At 41.8% G+C, this 16,741-nt stretch overlaps 1 protein-coding gene across 2 annotated transcripts in view; it reads right to left on the bottom strand.

The window, feature by feature from the left end:
* The window catches only part of RARB (retinoic acid receptor beta), a 335,643-nt gene that overhangs the window by 187,257 nt on the left and 131,645 nt on the right, over positions 1–16,741 (bottom strand). For both annotated transcript variants that reach the window (XM_076331165.1, XM_076331164.1), the window contains exon 3: positions 12,256–12,756. In XM_076331165.1, the coding sequence (XP_076187280.1) occupies positions 12,256–12,433 (178 nt within the window). In that variant the 5' untranslated portion in view covers positions 12,434–12,756. The remainder of the gene's footprint in view (positions 1–12,255; positions 12,757–16,741) is intronic.

Here is a 16,741-nt window from a genome sequence, read left to right on the forward strand (position 1 = left end):
TCACCTTTTCTTGCCTGCCAAGAACCAGCCTAACCTTCCTAAAACACTTCTGCATCCCTCCCACCCCAAGGACAACATCTCACTGAAGATGCCACCCTTCTCCTTCAAGGATAAACACAAAGCAATTCCTCCAGTAAGGAAAGAGGAAGCAGAAATATTTTCTGTAATTATGCATATGTTTGTATGCCTTCATATGGCATAAAAGCACAGAAGCACACAAACACCACAGAAATCAATACAATAAAACCAGACACAACCAGACAACTTGTAGGGACAAGAAAGTAAAGAAAAATATTAAAGGGAGAGTTCCTGGGTGATGGGCAGGTGGAGTGGGGCAGGTGGACTGCGACTTGAAGCTCCAGGTAAGGAAAGGGACTTTAGGTGCTGGATTCCTTTTGTGATTGTACATTACTGAATAGCTCTTTGCCTGCCTCAAACAACAGGTCTGACCCCAAAAGTACATTTTTCTTCCAAAGAGAAGAAACCGGCTAGACCTCAAAACGTGCTTGGTGCATCTGATGAGAAAGGAGAGGCATCAGCTCCAGAGAGCCCTTGCAGCAGTAAGGAAACGTCAAGAAAGCAGCTTTAACAACTTTGTTTAGACCTCCTGAAACTTCCCCCCCCAAAAGACCAAGTTTACCAAACAGGGACGCACATTTCTTATCACTTCATTGCTTTCTTACTGGGACTGTAACTGTGGAGTCTTCTAGGGAGCCAAAGCAGTTTCATGGGCCCAGAACTGACTAAAAAATGGATTATCAAACAACATCTAGGGAGGAAAAATGCACATGTCTCACTGGTTTTTAGTGCTACTGCTCTTCCCATGTATACTTTGTGAGGTTTGTAAATTCTGGGCTGTCCGGTGTATAATATTCTCAGCACTGTTAGAAACCCACCAGCACACACGCAGAGCCCTTCACAACGGTGACAAAGGTTCAGCAGAAACCCCATTTAAACTTTCCAAATACTTGCACTAGTGATGGACTGCCTCATTTAGGCTTTACCTTGGTTATGGAACGCTCCAGCTTCATCTTGGATGACAAGGTAAAAATTCTTTGGTTATTGAAAAAAAGTGAAATGGGGAGTGTTTCCAGTATAATACTTTGGTACTTGTGGAGTTGAATAAAAACAAGCATTGGTACTTGTGGAGTTGAATAAAACGGAGCATTTTTTGTGATTTGTGCTATATGTTTTAATTTACCTTCCCAAATAATTTATAGCAATGATTCACATTTTTTACTACAAGTAAATACAACTACCTATTCTTAAAAATCAAAGATATTGCAATATGTTTTCATCGAGTTTGTGCGAGTAACTACATATTAAAATGGCAAACATCCCTTCCAATAACATCCTGGCAGAGTTCGCTTCTTCTGCAAGTAATAAAAGCGGAGGAGAGCAAACTGTGCTCCAAGATGTTTGGCTGCGGCGCCATGAGACAGCTGATGCGTTCCAAATGTCTGTCAGGTCACTTTGCAAAACCAACCACCGCTAATCGGTAGTGAAATCTTTCTCTCTGTGGCTTAACTGTATTTCTGGTTTTGTTAAACAGAAGAAAATTGCCAATTAGTTGGACTCTGCCGGACCATGCAGCTAGGGGAAACATACTGTCAACCTGACCAGTTCAGTTGAGTTAAGATGACGCAGTTCAATTGCAGTTCAATTACGATACTTAATCGATCACTGACTGTGCACGCAGGTTTTGTGAAATAAGCTGCAGCATCTTACTGTTGGTCTTCACAAAAGCATGTCAGCCTCCACAGGCTGCCTTGTTTCTAAGCATCCAGCTGGTTTTTTTGAAGCCCCAAACTCAGCTTTGCAGTTCTAGGATGCGAGCCTTTCTTCGCCTCCATCGCTTGGCCCAGAAGTCACATCCTTTTCTCTTACTCTTCATACGTCTTCCTTTTCTTGATTCCAAGCTACTTGGAACAGAGATCGTATCTCCCTCTTTGTTTGGAAACTCTATAGCAGTTTATGCGTTGCAGCGGTATAATAAATAAAAAGTAATAAAAATGTTAGGAAAGTCCTTAGAAAAGTCCAGGTTATTTTTACAATTACTCATGCTGCTGCTATTTAAGAAACAATGCCAGGAAGATCTAGGACTTGAAGGGGACTTACAACATTTTTTGTGAGAATACGCCATTGAAACGATGATGTTACCGACAGCAAAGTGTTTTGCAAGGTGTACGGCTTCTCCTGCTGCTTTTTTGAGTGCTTCTAACAGATGTTCAATTTCAAGTGGTCTGCAGATACCGATAGGCTGATGGTTCTGCAGGAATCGGAGCAGCAGATGTGCCCCCGCGTTATGTTTTGCTATTCCCTTTATGAATCGATATGTCACCCCGTGGGTTTATACCTAGTTAATTTTGTAATGACATCACTATTTCTATACTTTTAATGATTCTCGCAGGATTTAATTTCTCAAATAACAGAACTCTTGATCCTGGAATTGCTATGTGAAAGCAATATATAATAAACAGATTTGTTCACATGATACAGTTCTATTTCCCACCAAATGCCTTCGCTGATAGCTTTTAGGTAATGCTGGTATGCAGGTGAATTCTTCCAAAGACTGCAGATTTACAACATGGCCTTGTTTCAGAACTCTAGACTTAATGTCTGTGCATCTCTCTACAGGATCGTTACCCTCAAAACAAGTATCGCTCGGTGGCTGGAAGGAGTAAGGATAAGAAGGGAATAAGGATAGAAATAATGGGGATTTCCACTGGCTCTGCTGCAGCCCCTAGGTATTGCCCCCGTCAGATGCCGTGCTCCATGGCGGTGTTAACTTTACTACTTGCATGGCACCCAAATAAAATCACAACACACAGGAAATGGAGCTGCATGTTCCTCTGACAGTGACCTGACTGTGACAGGGCAGCGCTCCTGCTTTTGGCTTGGACGCTTTCAATCTTAAAAGGGAGCCAAGTTTTTCCTCCTTCAAATACAGTGGAAGAGGTTGTTAGAGCCCAGAGGTTTTGCAAGCCCTTGCAGAGAACCTCTGATCACAGCTGTGGGCTGCGCAGAGCAGGCAGCAGGACACCACATTTCTCCCCTAGAGTATTCAGTATTGTTAAAGAATGTCTTTCGTTTTGTTTTTATATACAGGGGGGAAAACCTGATGCTATTACAGCTATATTTAGAGGAATTTTGGCATTTCCTTCATAAAAACTAATTTTCAGGTATTTAAAACTTGACTGGGAAAAATGTTATGGGTTGCAAAAGGTTCTAGTGAGGTATGTTATATTATGAAGCCTTGAACCATACCTGAAAACTTTTAAGTTTGAGAAGTAAGAAGTGAAAACTGCATGGGCATACATTTTTCTCCCCATGATATCTCAGAAATTATATTCCCACATTACTGCAAATATCAAAATACATCTTTAGTAAAAGCCAGCTTTTGAAAAGCACCTAAGTCTTAAATTTACAAAATGAACACTATCCGCTCTTACACTCCCTTACTGATCTAGCTGAAAGATCAAGGCCTTAATTTCTAAGAAGCAACTACATAGCTTTTGCATGCATACAGAAGAGGATGATCTCCAGTTGTGACCACAGGCAGAGTCTCCACAGCCCTTGCAGGAACTGTGTGCTCGTGTTGGGGTCTGAATCCATCCCTAGGAAGGTAAAAGGATGAAGAAAGTATTTTTGTGAGTTTTCCCATAGCATTTCTCCTTTTTTTTTTTTTTTTTTTGAGAAAACATTCCGTCTTTATTTCTTGCAGTTCAGATTTCTTTAAAAAAAAGTGAGTATGAGCCTTAGTGCAAGTCTCAGATTTAAACATATGAAACTCAGGAAAGCTAATGCTGAGGTTAAATCAAAGTTGACAGGCCCTCAGCACTGAAAAATAGCAAAGACCAAGCTCCACCTGGAGGTCCACACCTATTGCTTGCATACATTAGCTGACTTACATCTAAATTTAAGCTATAAGCAAGCGTGTTGTGTAGCAGCGGGTAGCACACCGAGACCATGAACATCTCTGACTACTCCGAAAGCAGAAGTGCATTCCCCAGAGACATGGCACACCACCAGCCCTTCAGACCCACCTCTCAAGCTCTGCTCTGGGCTCCCAAGAAATGCTGGCTCCCAAGAAATGCTGAACCAAACTCTTCCATTGCCTGAACTCAGCATTTCTCCCCCAAAAGCTTCCAGCCCGGACTTTCAGCCCCTCTCCCAAACGCCTTGAACTATGGGATGAAAATCATGCTGAAAATCTTTGCTCCTCCAGAGTAACTAAACTACTTATACTGGTGAAGCTCGTTTGTGCAGATGGCTGGAGTTCCTCGGGGGCTTTCCTGAGAAACAAGGACCACCATAAACCTGCAGGTCTAAGCCAAGGGCACATCGCCTTGGTCCAGCCTTCTCCAGCATGGAGGCATGGCCATACAGAGACTTCAAGTGCATCTCCAAGTGCTTCCCCTCCTTCAAAACCTGAAATGCTGGCCAAAACACACACCCTGCTGCCCATACGTTTTCCCCTATGGAGACTATGAAGGAAAGAACACACACACGTGGCAGATGTTGGGCACGTCGCTCAGTGCACAACTTCAGGGTGCTCAGATACATCAATCAGGAGCTCAGCAGCCTAACCCAGATGAGACCCACTATATTTAGGGTACGACTACTTTCTAAAAATGCATTATCTAGACAAAACAGTTGAGTATCTCAGGGATGCAGGTTCTGGTTTTCCGAATATTTCTGATATTTACTCTGACATTTCCTCTGAGCGCGTGTGGTGTTTTGAAAGGAAAGGAGTTTTCTGTTGCTTAAGTCCAGTCCTTCCTGTTTGTTAGTTTATCCCAAACCTAAAGTTTGCACGTGAATAAAACTGTTGCATTAAGTCTGATTTCAAACATGTGGTAAAGGAGAATCTAACAATTTTATGAGATATAGTTACTTTTGTAGAGGGTGAGTTTGCCCTGGGGAATTTTCTTTGACTAGATTTATCACAAGTTTTTTGAACCAGATAATTTTGTTTGATAGCACATCTGGCAGCATCATAAAATCTTGACGTCCCAAGCTATTACACAGGAATTACTTTTGTAAATCATTTATGAATATTACTGATGTAGGCCTATTCTGGGCAGCAAGAAAGGAAACGGAGCGCTGAAGGACAAAGGAAGGGAAAAAGGATTCCCTGCCCTTTTGGGGCTCATCAGATAGGGTGGGTATTTATCATTTTTAATGGGAAACATGCTGTCATTGATACAGCTGAAAACTCCACGTAACAACTTGTTCCCCATATTCCCTAAATAGGCAAAAGGAGAAGAAATTCTAGCTGAGGAAAACCATAAATCGGTCTCTCCTGATGAAAATTTGCCCTATCCGAATCTTAAATAAGGCTTCCCAATTAAATGCCGCATATTGCTAAAAGCATAGTAAATACAAACTAACAACCCAAGAAGAGTAAAGGAGGGAAGTCTTACCAAGGCCAGCACTAAGGCAAAAAAAAAAGCAGCACATTTTAGCTCAAAAAAAAAAAAAAAAAAAAAGGTATTTACAAAAACCCAATGGTGACATGCCTTTTGAACACGGCAACATGACTGAATGGAAACTCTCCACGTAATTAAAATAACATGATTAGGTTTTCTTAAAACTGAAGCTGCTAAACATATGCCTTCAGATGGAAACCTGGCAAAACGAAAGCTTATGTTCACTTTTAATGCCATGAACTATCACATGAGGAACAATTCCGGAAGATCGCACCTATCAATTTGGATTGGAAACACATCAGACATTGAGAAAACTTTGGGTGCCTCTACCCTGCAAAACCCAAAGTCTGGCATTATACTCGTTTTGAACGATATACTGTGCGTTTCATTTGCAATGGATGAACCGACACCAAACACACTATCACCAGGCGGAGGGGTGACAAGAGGGGTCACTGGAACTGGAACCAGCCCTTCGCTCTTCATTCCTGACGTCCCCAACACTGGGAGCTACTGGGTGTTAATTTTGTTGGGCCAGAGCAAAGGAAAAGGTTGTTCACAATGCTCCGCAGAAACATATTTCCAACCTTAGGTAAGAAGGCATTTTGCTGGGGAATTTCCTTGCTGTGGGGTCCGTAAGGAGGAAAGAAGCAATTCTCTGACAGCTCCTATTAGACTTCCAAATGCCAGGCTCCTTCAGACTACAGCAGGTCTACGAGGGATGCATAGAGCCATTACAGACCACGTGCCAGAATTACGCCATGCGCTCTCCCTGCCAGAGTAGGCAATTTCTAAATTCGGCTTCCTCCCAGGAAGCAAATTCCTGTCTATACACACCCAGAACTGATTTCTTGCAGATGAGCCCGCTGCCTGCTAAAATCCGACGCGGACTGCATCTGCAGGGTGCTGAGGATTCACCCCGGGAGGGCAGAGCTACAGCGAGAGCCACCAGCTGTGCTGAGTCAAGAGGCACTCCTGTTTTTTTTAGAAAGTGGCAGTACTGAAGAAAGAAGCTCTAACATGAAAAAATAAGTTTAAATTTTTGATAGTTTCAGATTAACTAGAATCAGAAAATGACAACGTAACATAGTTTTATTAATCGAAGCATGGATGCTTTCAAGCTGCACAAAGAGCCCAACCAGGAAAAACCCCACAACATAAACAAAAGGGAGAGCTGAAAAGAAATGGTGGTTTCCAAGGTCATGAATGATATCTGCAGGGTATCATCTGGACATTGCTCCTCAGACTCGCCAGCATGAGGCAACACTGGCTGTAGCTAAGAAATCTGATATTCATATTCTGTTTATCCCCCTCTTTCTGAATGCAAACACATGTTCTGTCTTTTCAATAAAGATGTGGAACACATGCACTGAATAGGTACAGAAGTCTTAAAAGTCATCTGTTAATTGCAGATATGTGTAAATGACTACATAGCTAGCCTTCCTAGGGAGGCAGAACTGGAAAAAAGGGAGACAGCCACACTAAAATTAGAAGGCATGAAAAAGCTCAACAACATAATCAAGCAAGGTTGATTAATATATTATTTCCTAATTCTATACAACTATTATTATTTTAGACAATTCCAGAGTGCCAAAGAGTGCTGAGGGTTTTTTTTTTTTTGTCCATTACAGACAGCACTTGCCTCAGTAACTATGCTGAGGGAAGAAAATCCATCATGTATTAACCATACTCCAACCTCCAACAGAAATATTCCCCATTTTGTGAAGTAAAGTGAGATGTGGGAGTCCTTGACCTTCTAAGTAATTAAGGGAAACAGAGACATTCTTGTTTTTATTAGAGAGACACTAAACTATTTGAAAATAATTTGAATAGCTGGAGAATTAGTGTATTTGCCTGTTCATGAGTAGTGCAGATAGTTTAGAGTTCTCTTGGGGGCAACACATCGTAATGAATATCTGCTATTCATATTTAATGCAATCTGCCAAAGAGTGCTTTTGGGAGGACTTTCTGTGTCAATATAATGATTAACAACAGAACTGGAAAAGTAAATGAATTCCTGCAACGGGTGGGGCTGGCAAAAATATCTTGCAGTACTACACCAGTAACACTGGATTTAACTGTACTCTTTTTAATTATATCAGTGGAAAATCCATTTCCCAGGGGAAAAAAAAAAAGGCAAGCAAGCTTTAAGTTGGAGTTAAAGCAGTAAATAACCAGCAGTAATGGAAGGAAAAACAATACCAGCAGAAAACAACGCTTAAAACAACAATCTGCCTGGCCTGAGGGTGCCTGAAAAGCCTGAGATGCAGTAATACTGGCTACTAAATATAATAATTAGTATTTACATAGCACTACCCAGAAGTAAAGCTTTAGTTAGTTCCTTGTCTACCTCTTCCAGTTCCTCACATGATCTTACTTTCCATACATTTTCTCATACCTAAAAGATTTACATAAAACGGAATATAAAGTCCTTTATTTTTTACAATGCACTTTTAAAACACCCCAGACAGAAAAGTATAGAAAAGCTTGGCTAAAATACAACAAATGACCTTAGTACCGATTTTTCTCCTTGACATCCCAACAGCCCTCTAAATAACACATTCAGATTTTTATTTTTTTTTAAAACCATCTGGATGAAGCAATCTTACTAAGTTTATATAAATTCCAGGACATTCTTCTGTCAGGCTCACAGCTCCCACCTGCCCCCTTACCAAGCTACTCCTACTCGTTCACCCTTGCAACAAATGAAGGCAGAATATTGAGGATCCAAAGGCTCATGTCAGCAGCCTAAGGACCAAAACGTGGCGAAGGGTTAGAGGTAGAATATGGGATTGCTCCCATCGAATGCCATGGGCTACTTGCATCACCCCACTCAAGCAGGATGCCTGAAGCAGGATGCTCAACCCAAGCTGCCAACTAAAGTGGTTTATTATTTAGTGGCTCCCACAGTGGCTACTGTCCCGACCCTATTTTAATTTGATCTAGGATACACTTACGGATTACTTTCATCAGGGATTACTTTCATCACAGCATTAGCTCAGATGAAGTTTTTTTCCTCCCCATGCCACGGTCTCCAGCTCACACCAACTGGCTTTGTTATGTGGTGGTCTTCATCCATGTTAAACTAATAAAATCTGACTATTCTGGTGAAGTAACATTACAGAAACCAGTCTTACAAATATGCTTTACCAACGAGCAGCATGGCTTCATCTTCCCCATGCTGAGATTTGCTTGTGAAACAGCAACGCTCTGGTGTGCCTTGCAGTTCCATCAGCTATAACATAAAGACAGTACTTTCCCCATCAGTTTTCAACTCAGTGGATATACTACGATGATCTGTGTGTCTTTTACATACCCTCCTTCTCAAATGTCAGGTGGTGCTTCACTTGGTTAGAGCTTTTTTTCTTTTTGTAGTTTTTTGTTTTTAAGACCGATTTTTATAATTAGTCCTTTTCTAGAAATTGAAAATTGCGGTTACATCTGCAACAGATGCTTTATAAAGAAGGTAAACTGTTCTTAAGCTGGTATTCTCACATTGTGACAGTTGCCTTACTGGTCTCTGGCAACAGCATTACCAGCGTTAGGTCTCCTGACGCCAAGATGGGCCCCTTCTTCCAGCAATGATGAACAGCAATGCCACCCAGATACCAGAACTGCCTGTGTGTGCCTGCCTGACCGCTACTCACCTCAGCCTAAGATGCTTTTACTTGAATAAGATGTCATGTAACAATCTTTGCCCATATTTATTTATTCCTCCCCCAAATATTTCACTAACATTTTGTGATTTTCCTATTGTAAACGTGTCAGGAGGCAGGACTTTTGTTAAGTATCCATTTCCCACAGCTGCTCCCAGTCCAGCAGAGAGATGAACCCTGTTGGTCTGGGACAGGCTGGTGCACGACCCAAAAAGCACAGGAATGCCTCCAGTTTGGCCTTCCCTTACCATTTCTAAATGAGCTAAGCAGTAATCTCCTGAAACAGTCTTTGCTATTATTTCTTTTTTTTAATATAGAAGCAGTTCCTCATTATTAATGCAACTGGGGAAGCCTGCACGCCATCTGATCTCAGGAGTGAAGATGTCTGCTCTGTGCTGTATGGGGTAATACAGCGGTAGGTAAATCAATCAGACTTACAAAAGTAACGATCATCTTGACCGTGATCTCGGTCGGTGCTAATGCATAGTTCATGTATGCATAAAAGTGATATTTTTTTCATCTTCTGACCTCTTTAGCACTGTGACCAGCCCTCTAATTATTAAGTATTTTGCACTATGTATCTCAATATAAAAACAGAAGCCAAGTCACAGGTCATGGAGGCAACACCATTATTAACATCAGTGAAACTAAATCACTCCATTCTGCACTCTTATTGTAAGCCCCTTGTGATCACAAAATTAATATACCTAAAATACTGTTGTCTGTTTAATGGGGCTGGAGATACCTACCCCAGCTGTAGATTAAGATAACTTAATGCAACTTGATATAAGGTTATCTGCCGTCATGGAAGGTCTAAAACCAAGACAGAACAAAGTAAAACAGGACAATAATACGAAGGCTTAAATGATTGTAACTTTGAAGAAAAGCTGTTGAACTGCACTGTTTTATAAAGATTAAAGAGATCTTTATAGCATTCCTGTTACGTAAAATCATTTCTATTGGTTTTTGCATGAATGGAAAGAATCTAGAAGATAAATAGTAAATAGCTTCAAGCATATAGAGAACAGTGGTTTGGCCAAACTTTAATTTCTTCAGGTCTTTGCAAGCAAGATCTATATTCTTCCACCACCCAGAATAAGTTCTAATTTTAAGAGGCCATCAATCATACTGACCTCGGCCTATGGGTGGCTTTATTGTCAAAAAAAAAAAAAAAAAAAATTTAAAACACATCCACAATGAAAAACAAAAACCTGAAATATAACCCAAAGCTCAACCTGCTTGTTTCCAAGAAGTTGTCTCCACAACTCTAGTGATACTAACCTCAAGCTCCAGAATCAGAAGCCTACAGGTTTCGAAACAAGATAGACTGTCACCACCAAAGATAAGACAACAGAGTAGTACAAACGGGAAGAGTCATCCTGCAGGGGACTGGGTCTGAAAAGAAATCCTCATTCAAGTCACCCTCCTCCCTGTCTTGCCAATTTTAGGTGGTATTTTCAAACACTATTGCCTCAAGCTAGGCACAACAGCTGCCAGGCTTTTATGCTCAGTCAATGCGAGCCAGTGCTGCAAAGCACCTTGACAAAAATAATGCCCTGAAAATGCCAGGACCGAAGCATAAAGATGCAAACCCAAAGAGTCAGTAGCCACCACTTATTTGCATATCCACAGAAATTCATACTTAGCACTACTTTTTTGAAAGGCTGAACACTGACTGGTTTATTAATCATTAATAATGCATCTGCAACACACTTAATTCCACAGGAACAACTCATGGAAAAGAAGAACTCTGCATATCTGATCATATACATTTGGTATTTACCAATGTACACCTCAGAAAAAGTTCCATTAACTAATAACACTCTATTTCTTCAACAGGTGAGTGTTCTTGCAATATCAGGGGATAAATTCAGTACAGTATTCTGATAATTAACCAGGATAATTTCTGAAAGGATTGGAAAGTCAAACAGTTACTTGTAGACCTTCTGGCTGAAAGTGTTTCATTTTTCACCTCCAGTAAAGATAAACACTGCAACAAAACAGCAAAATACATGCCTGACCCAATTATATGTCTCCCCGCATGTGACTGCATGAAAACTGTCCACATTAACTGGGGAAAAAAAATTGCTTTACTTCAAGACTGCCCAGTCTTCAAATATACATATGTGAGACATGAAGCCAGAATTAGTATTAGGCAGCATAAGCCCCACAACTTCACTCTTCAGAAGTTTTTTCTTCACTGTGGTTTCCCATTCATGTTTGGAGCTCCAACTTCACATGCTTTCTATTGAAAGATGTATGAGGGGCACTGCTATAGCAAGTCTCCTTTTCCTTTAGTAGAAAGTGTGGTAGTTCTGCAAATTTGCTGTTCAGTCAAGACCTCTACATACTGAACAATCACAGTAACATATTTAGACATCAAGTTTGTAACAAACTGACCTGCGAAGCTGTATACATTCTGTTTTTCCTCACATGGGTGATAAATACATCAGTCACCCACTGCAAAGACCTCCAGAGATATATCTTGTCTATGTGATGTTACTTAAAGAGTTTATACCTGGGACAGCTTTGTTTGGAGCCACTTAAACATATATAAAATAAAGTTCAAGCAGGAAATGTGTGTTTGTCATAAAGTGATGAAAGCAAACTTGCCCAGTTCATACACTCAGCAGTGCTGAAAATGTGAGAGCGCTACACGTGGAACCCAGCCATACGCTCAAGGGCTCATTCTGCAGCCATAGACAGCTCGCAGATACTAGCTGTCCACCAGGCTGCTCTTCATAAGCTGCCCAGGAAGAAAGCAATTACTTACGGAAGAAAACAAAAGCAGTGTTAATTACTGCGCAACTTAAGAGAATTCTGTACTGAGGAATCATCGCTGTTCATGAATACACGCAGGCCAATTTTTCTTTAAACACAACATCGGATTCTGCAGCTAACACGATAATGCAGGATATACCAAAATCCATAGTAGGTTTTATCACCCCTGGTTTCCACAGCTTTGGTATGTCATATAGTTGCATGCTTGTTTTTATAAAAACAAGATTAAGTGAAAATGGTATCTCGAAACAAATGCATGCTCTTTGCCCAAGTAAAATACATCACAGACGAACAACTGCAATTACTCTTAAAATAATTTCAGAACGAACACGATCAGTCTTTGTTAGAGGAAAACTGGTCAATAAAAGCTATCAATACCAAGCACTTACTTGCAGGTGACGGGGTGCTGCATCCGCTAGTTGGTGGGTGACTCTGGAGTCCATGGAGGGAAGGTAGTGACAGTCCACCGATGACTGGAGGAAAAAGTAATGGATATGGCGCTGCTGGATAGTGAGTCATATGTCCGTTCACTGCTGGTACTGGACATGTGCGGCTGCTGGTTGTCATGTTAACACCTCACAGTGTATAAATATTATGTTGCATCACTCCAGGCCAGCAAATAGATACCTCAACTTCTGAATGAAGAGGGCTGTCAAGCCTGCAGGTACAGCTTGAGCTGGATTGAGTGATGATGACAAAGTAATTCACTAGATCAGGTCCGTCCTATATTTCATCACTGCTTCCTACTGTTTTCTTTTCCAGGACATTCTTGCTCTGCAGACCGTGGACAGAAAGTCGTCTTACTCTGGGTATCAGGGCGCAGTTCAATTGCTTATGCCAGTGTTTTTCTGGGAGGACAGTTGCTCTCTACAGATGCATACTGATACAGTCTGTGGGAAGAAGAAAACGATGCATTGATTGTAATATACATATTTTTAATATATATACATAGAAAAATCTTCTATCCCTTTGTTACTTCTGTTAAGTGATTACTTATTTATCAGTGTCCTGCAAGATCAGCGTGATGGTTACCTGGGGGCAAAATTCTCACTCTACTGAAGCTAACAGCAGAACTACCCATTAACTTCATTTCCCTGCCCAATGTGTTACACCAAAAGCAATTTCTGGTCAGACGCAATCTTGTTTTGGAAACTGCCAGTTTTAAAACCAATGCATCAATAATTACCTGAAATACTGATACTGGGGGAGGGAAAGAAAAGAAATCAACTTCTGAAAAATTTCCGCATACATGAAAGCTTTCCATTTCCCCATAGAAGCTACAGAATGAATGATACTGAGGAGGCTCTCTGCTCGCTTCAAAGCCATGGCTCAGGCAGGGCACTGGGGAACTGTGTCTGAGTGTGATTTTGTATTGGGCTGTTAAAACACTAATTGGTCTACCAATGATCATTCTCACAAAGGATAGTTAGTTTATCTTATTATCATTTAAGAGATACCCCACTGATCTTTTTTTTTTTTTTGGGGGGGGGGGGGGGGGGGGGGGAACTGCCTCTATCACCAAATAAACAAGCACCTGTTATTTCATAAGCTGGGTGAGTGAGTTGATGGCAATACATTGCTCCTGTGCTCTGCTAGGGAACTCACTTGCTCTCATGACCACCATCTTCAAAGTCATCCAGAGCTACATACGCCTTCTTCCTCAGTGTTTCACCCAAATGGCTGGCGCCTACCGAGGGGTCCTCGTTTTCTCAGTCTCTGTACTGAAAGCCTCAGGCTGAGAACTCGGCACTTCTTGTGCTATTCTCAACAGTGAAATTTGCTCCCGCCATAGCTGTTTAAGTCTATGTACAGCGAATGGCTGGTCTTCTTGGAAACAACCTGCTTGTGCAACGCTAGTAAGTGCTACTGGTGTCGTGAGAGCTACTGGGAAGGCTGCAACCGCTCCATATTGTGAACACTACTCCTGCAGTTATTTGTGCAGCGATCCCGGCAAAAGCTGGCGAGTGCTGCAGCCAGCTCCTGAGCATCACCCTGCACAAGGAGTTCCCCATCTTCTCCAACACATGCTGTTGGGGGAAGACAGTAGGAGCCACAGAGCAAACTCAACCACCCAAAAGCAAGGTAGTCCAGGGCTGCCTAAAGGCTTTGTTTCCTGAGACAACATGCTATGCCCTTGCATCCGCTACAGTCAGCGATCAGTAACAACATCCACTGCTATATAGCATTTTTATTCGTAATTCTTTGAAATTATAGCCTTAAACCAAAGGCAAGATTTTTGGGTGGGAAAATAAAGGCAGCAGTGAAATGACTTGTCAAGGTCACAAAGCAAAATCGATGCCAGAGGAGGGAAACTGCGACACTGCAACGTTGACTACCACTACTGCTACCCAGTCTACTAGTTGTTGGTAAGAATTCAAATGAGCAAGGAAAAAAAGGAATACAAAACCAATCCCAAATGCATCTGTTTGCCTGTCAGAGAGCAGCGGAGTGTTTCTGCTCTGTGTGGAATACCAGCAAAGGTTACCAGCTGTGCATGTTTCTAGACAGCAGTTTCTGCTGAGTGCAGCCTGCTTGGGGATAACAGAAATGTAGCTTGTAAGTATTTGATAACTGTGTAAATTATGCACGAAATACCTTTAATGTTAATGGAGTCAGACGTATGCAGAGATGAGACTGTAACGGGGGTATAGCGAGCTAACACACAGCTGTTGGCCATGCCGAGCTCGAGGACCACATGCCTGGAGACCGGTGAAACCAAGCAGATCTTTTGAGGAAGCCTCAACAGCCAAAATATATCAACTCATTAACAACACAAAATGAGAAGAACCATCACAGGTAACTTTTACCTAGCTAAAGCTTTACGAAGCTTAAGAGACAGGGAAAACCAAGCATCAAAGGAACACGCAAAGAACTAATATTTGCTAAAGCAATTCCACAAGAGCTGGCAAAAATACCACGCCTCAAAATGTTTGCAAAAAAAGAAAGAGGGGAGATGTTGATGAAAACCAGCCCAAAAAATCTATGCATTAAGTTAATCACAGAACAAGCTCACCTATTTTTAAATGATGTAGGGCTTTGGAAATAAAATTCATCTTCTAAAACTATGTAATACCTTCAATTATATTTCTATTAGCCAGGAAAATGCAGAGCTCAGCATAAATTATAAACCTTCCTAGAACCACATCATCAGATATATTTGTATAATTAAGTGACAAGTATTCAGAAAAGAAGCAACTCCTCCAGGATGGAGGGGGGGAAAAAAGGGCACTTGGGAAACTCTTTGGTCACTTCCTCACCACTGGAGGAAAATGTTCTGTGATGGACCTGGTGATGACAAAATGCAGCAGTATTATAGCTCCTTAGTATGCAACTCCATATGAAATAGCTAACAGTGCCAAAACTAGATTATAATCCTATAGTTCTACATGTGTATAATTTGATGTGAGGTGTAAATATATACTGAAATTACTACCAGAAAGCAAGTTTCTCTCGCCTTACTAAAAAAATAAAACCACCCTCCTTTTACCCTTCACAGCAGGAAATTTCCTGCACATCGGTGTGCCGGAGAGAAGCCTTCAGAATTTGTTCCTCCGCTTTTCTCTCCAATTAAAAGCAGAGAGGGAAGACGGTGTAAAAGGTATGATACTCTAAACAGCGTATCACTCAACTCTAAACAGCATCCCTCAGGAGCAGCAGGATGTTATAAATGTTAACGTGGCTGAACATCTATATGATGGCCGAGGAGGAAATCTTTGGCAGACGCCTATGTTCCAGCAACTCCATCCATGTAAAGAAGCAAATGCCACCCACGCTCTGTGCTTACCGAGGAACTTCAAGTCACCAGCTCTGCTAACAGAGATTACAGACCCATCACCTCCATCACTGCACAGCAGAGGACACCACAAAGTAGAAACTGCTGCAGTATAGGAAACCCAGAAATCAGTTGTCCCCATTCATGCCAGTTTCATGGCACTAAAGACAACTCCTAAGGCAAGACTTCACTCATGTGCCACCAGACTGACACGTTCACACCCCTCAACTCACTGGTGAAGATCCCAGCATCGGACACCAGCCACAGACGTCTAGGCTGCAGATGGTTTCAAGGTGATAACATCTCTTTTCCTCAGCTAAACCTACACCACAGCGCAAAACACTGTAAGACACTGTACGGGTGCCAGCTTTGAGAAGACTTTCCTTTGCTGTCACTTGCTACGGTAAATGCCCCACAGCTGAAGGAGCACATCCTCTCTGGACTGTGACACTTGCCCAGAAGCAAGCCCCATCCTTCCCATGCCATGTGGACCTTGAATGTACTCTCCTCTGGTCTACACCTGGATTCCCCTGAGGAGGCAGCTAACAAGCTTACCCTAAACGAGATTGGAAGAGCCAGCTACCACAGCTGAGGAGCAACCCCAGAAGGAGCAAGCCAAACTGACTGCAGGGTCACCTCGGCAGTGGTTGAACACCCATTCATGTGAGGCAACAGCATAGATTTCTGCCTTGTACATACAAGGCAAAATTTTCAGAAAATGGCTGTCCGAGGCAGTTCAGAGGATCTACCCAGTATATGATGAAAATCCTCTTCCATTAGACTTGTCCTTAGGGACTGTTGACGAGTACAAGGCCCTTAGTATGAACAGTATGGAAAAGGATCATACAGAAAAGTTTCTTTGAGGGCTCACCAAGAGATGATCACATTGTTCACTACATCGCATTGAACAGCGGCCAATGACTCTTCTTTGACAGAACATATGCCTCCTTTTTGGTTTTTACAGGCTTTTTATTGACTTGACTTCAGTGATAAAGCAGATGGCCACAGGGGAAGGAGGCTACAGTAGCTCCAGCGCAGAGCAGACAGCATATTTATCAGCTGCAGTTAATGCAGCAGGTGTACCTGTCTCTTCCACATTTCTT

The sequence above is a fragment of the Aptenodytes patagonicus genome, chromosome 2 (assembly GCF_965638725.1).
Source record: "Aptenodytes patagonicus chromosome 2, bAptPat1.pri.cur, whole genome shotgun sequence".
NCBI lineage: Eukaryota > Metazoa > Chordata > Aves > Sphenisciformes > Spheniscidae > Aptenodytes > Aptenodytes patagonicus.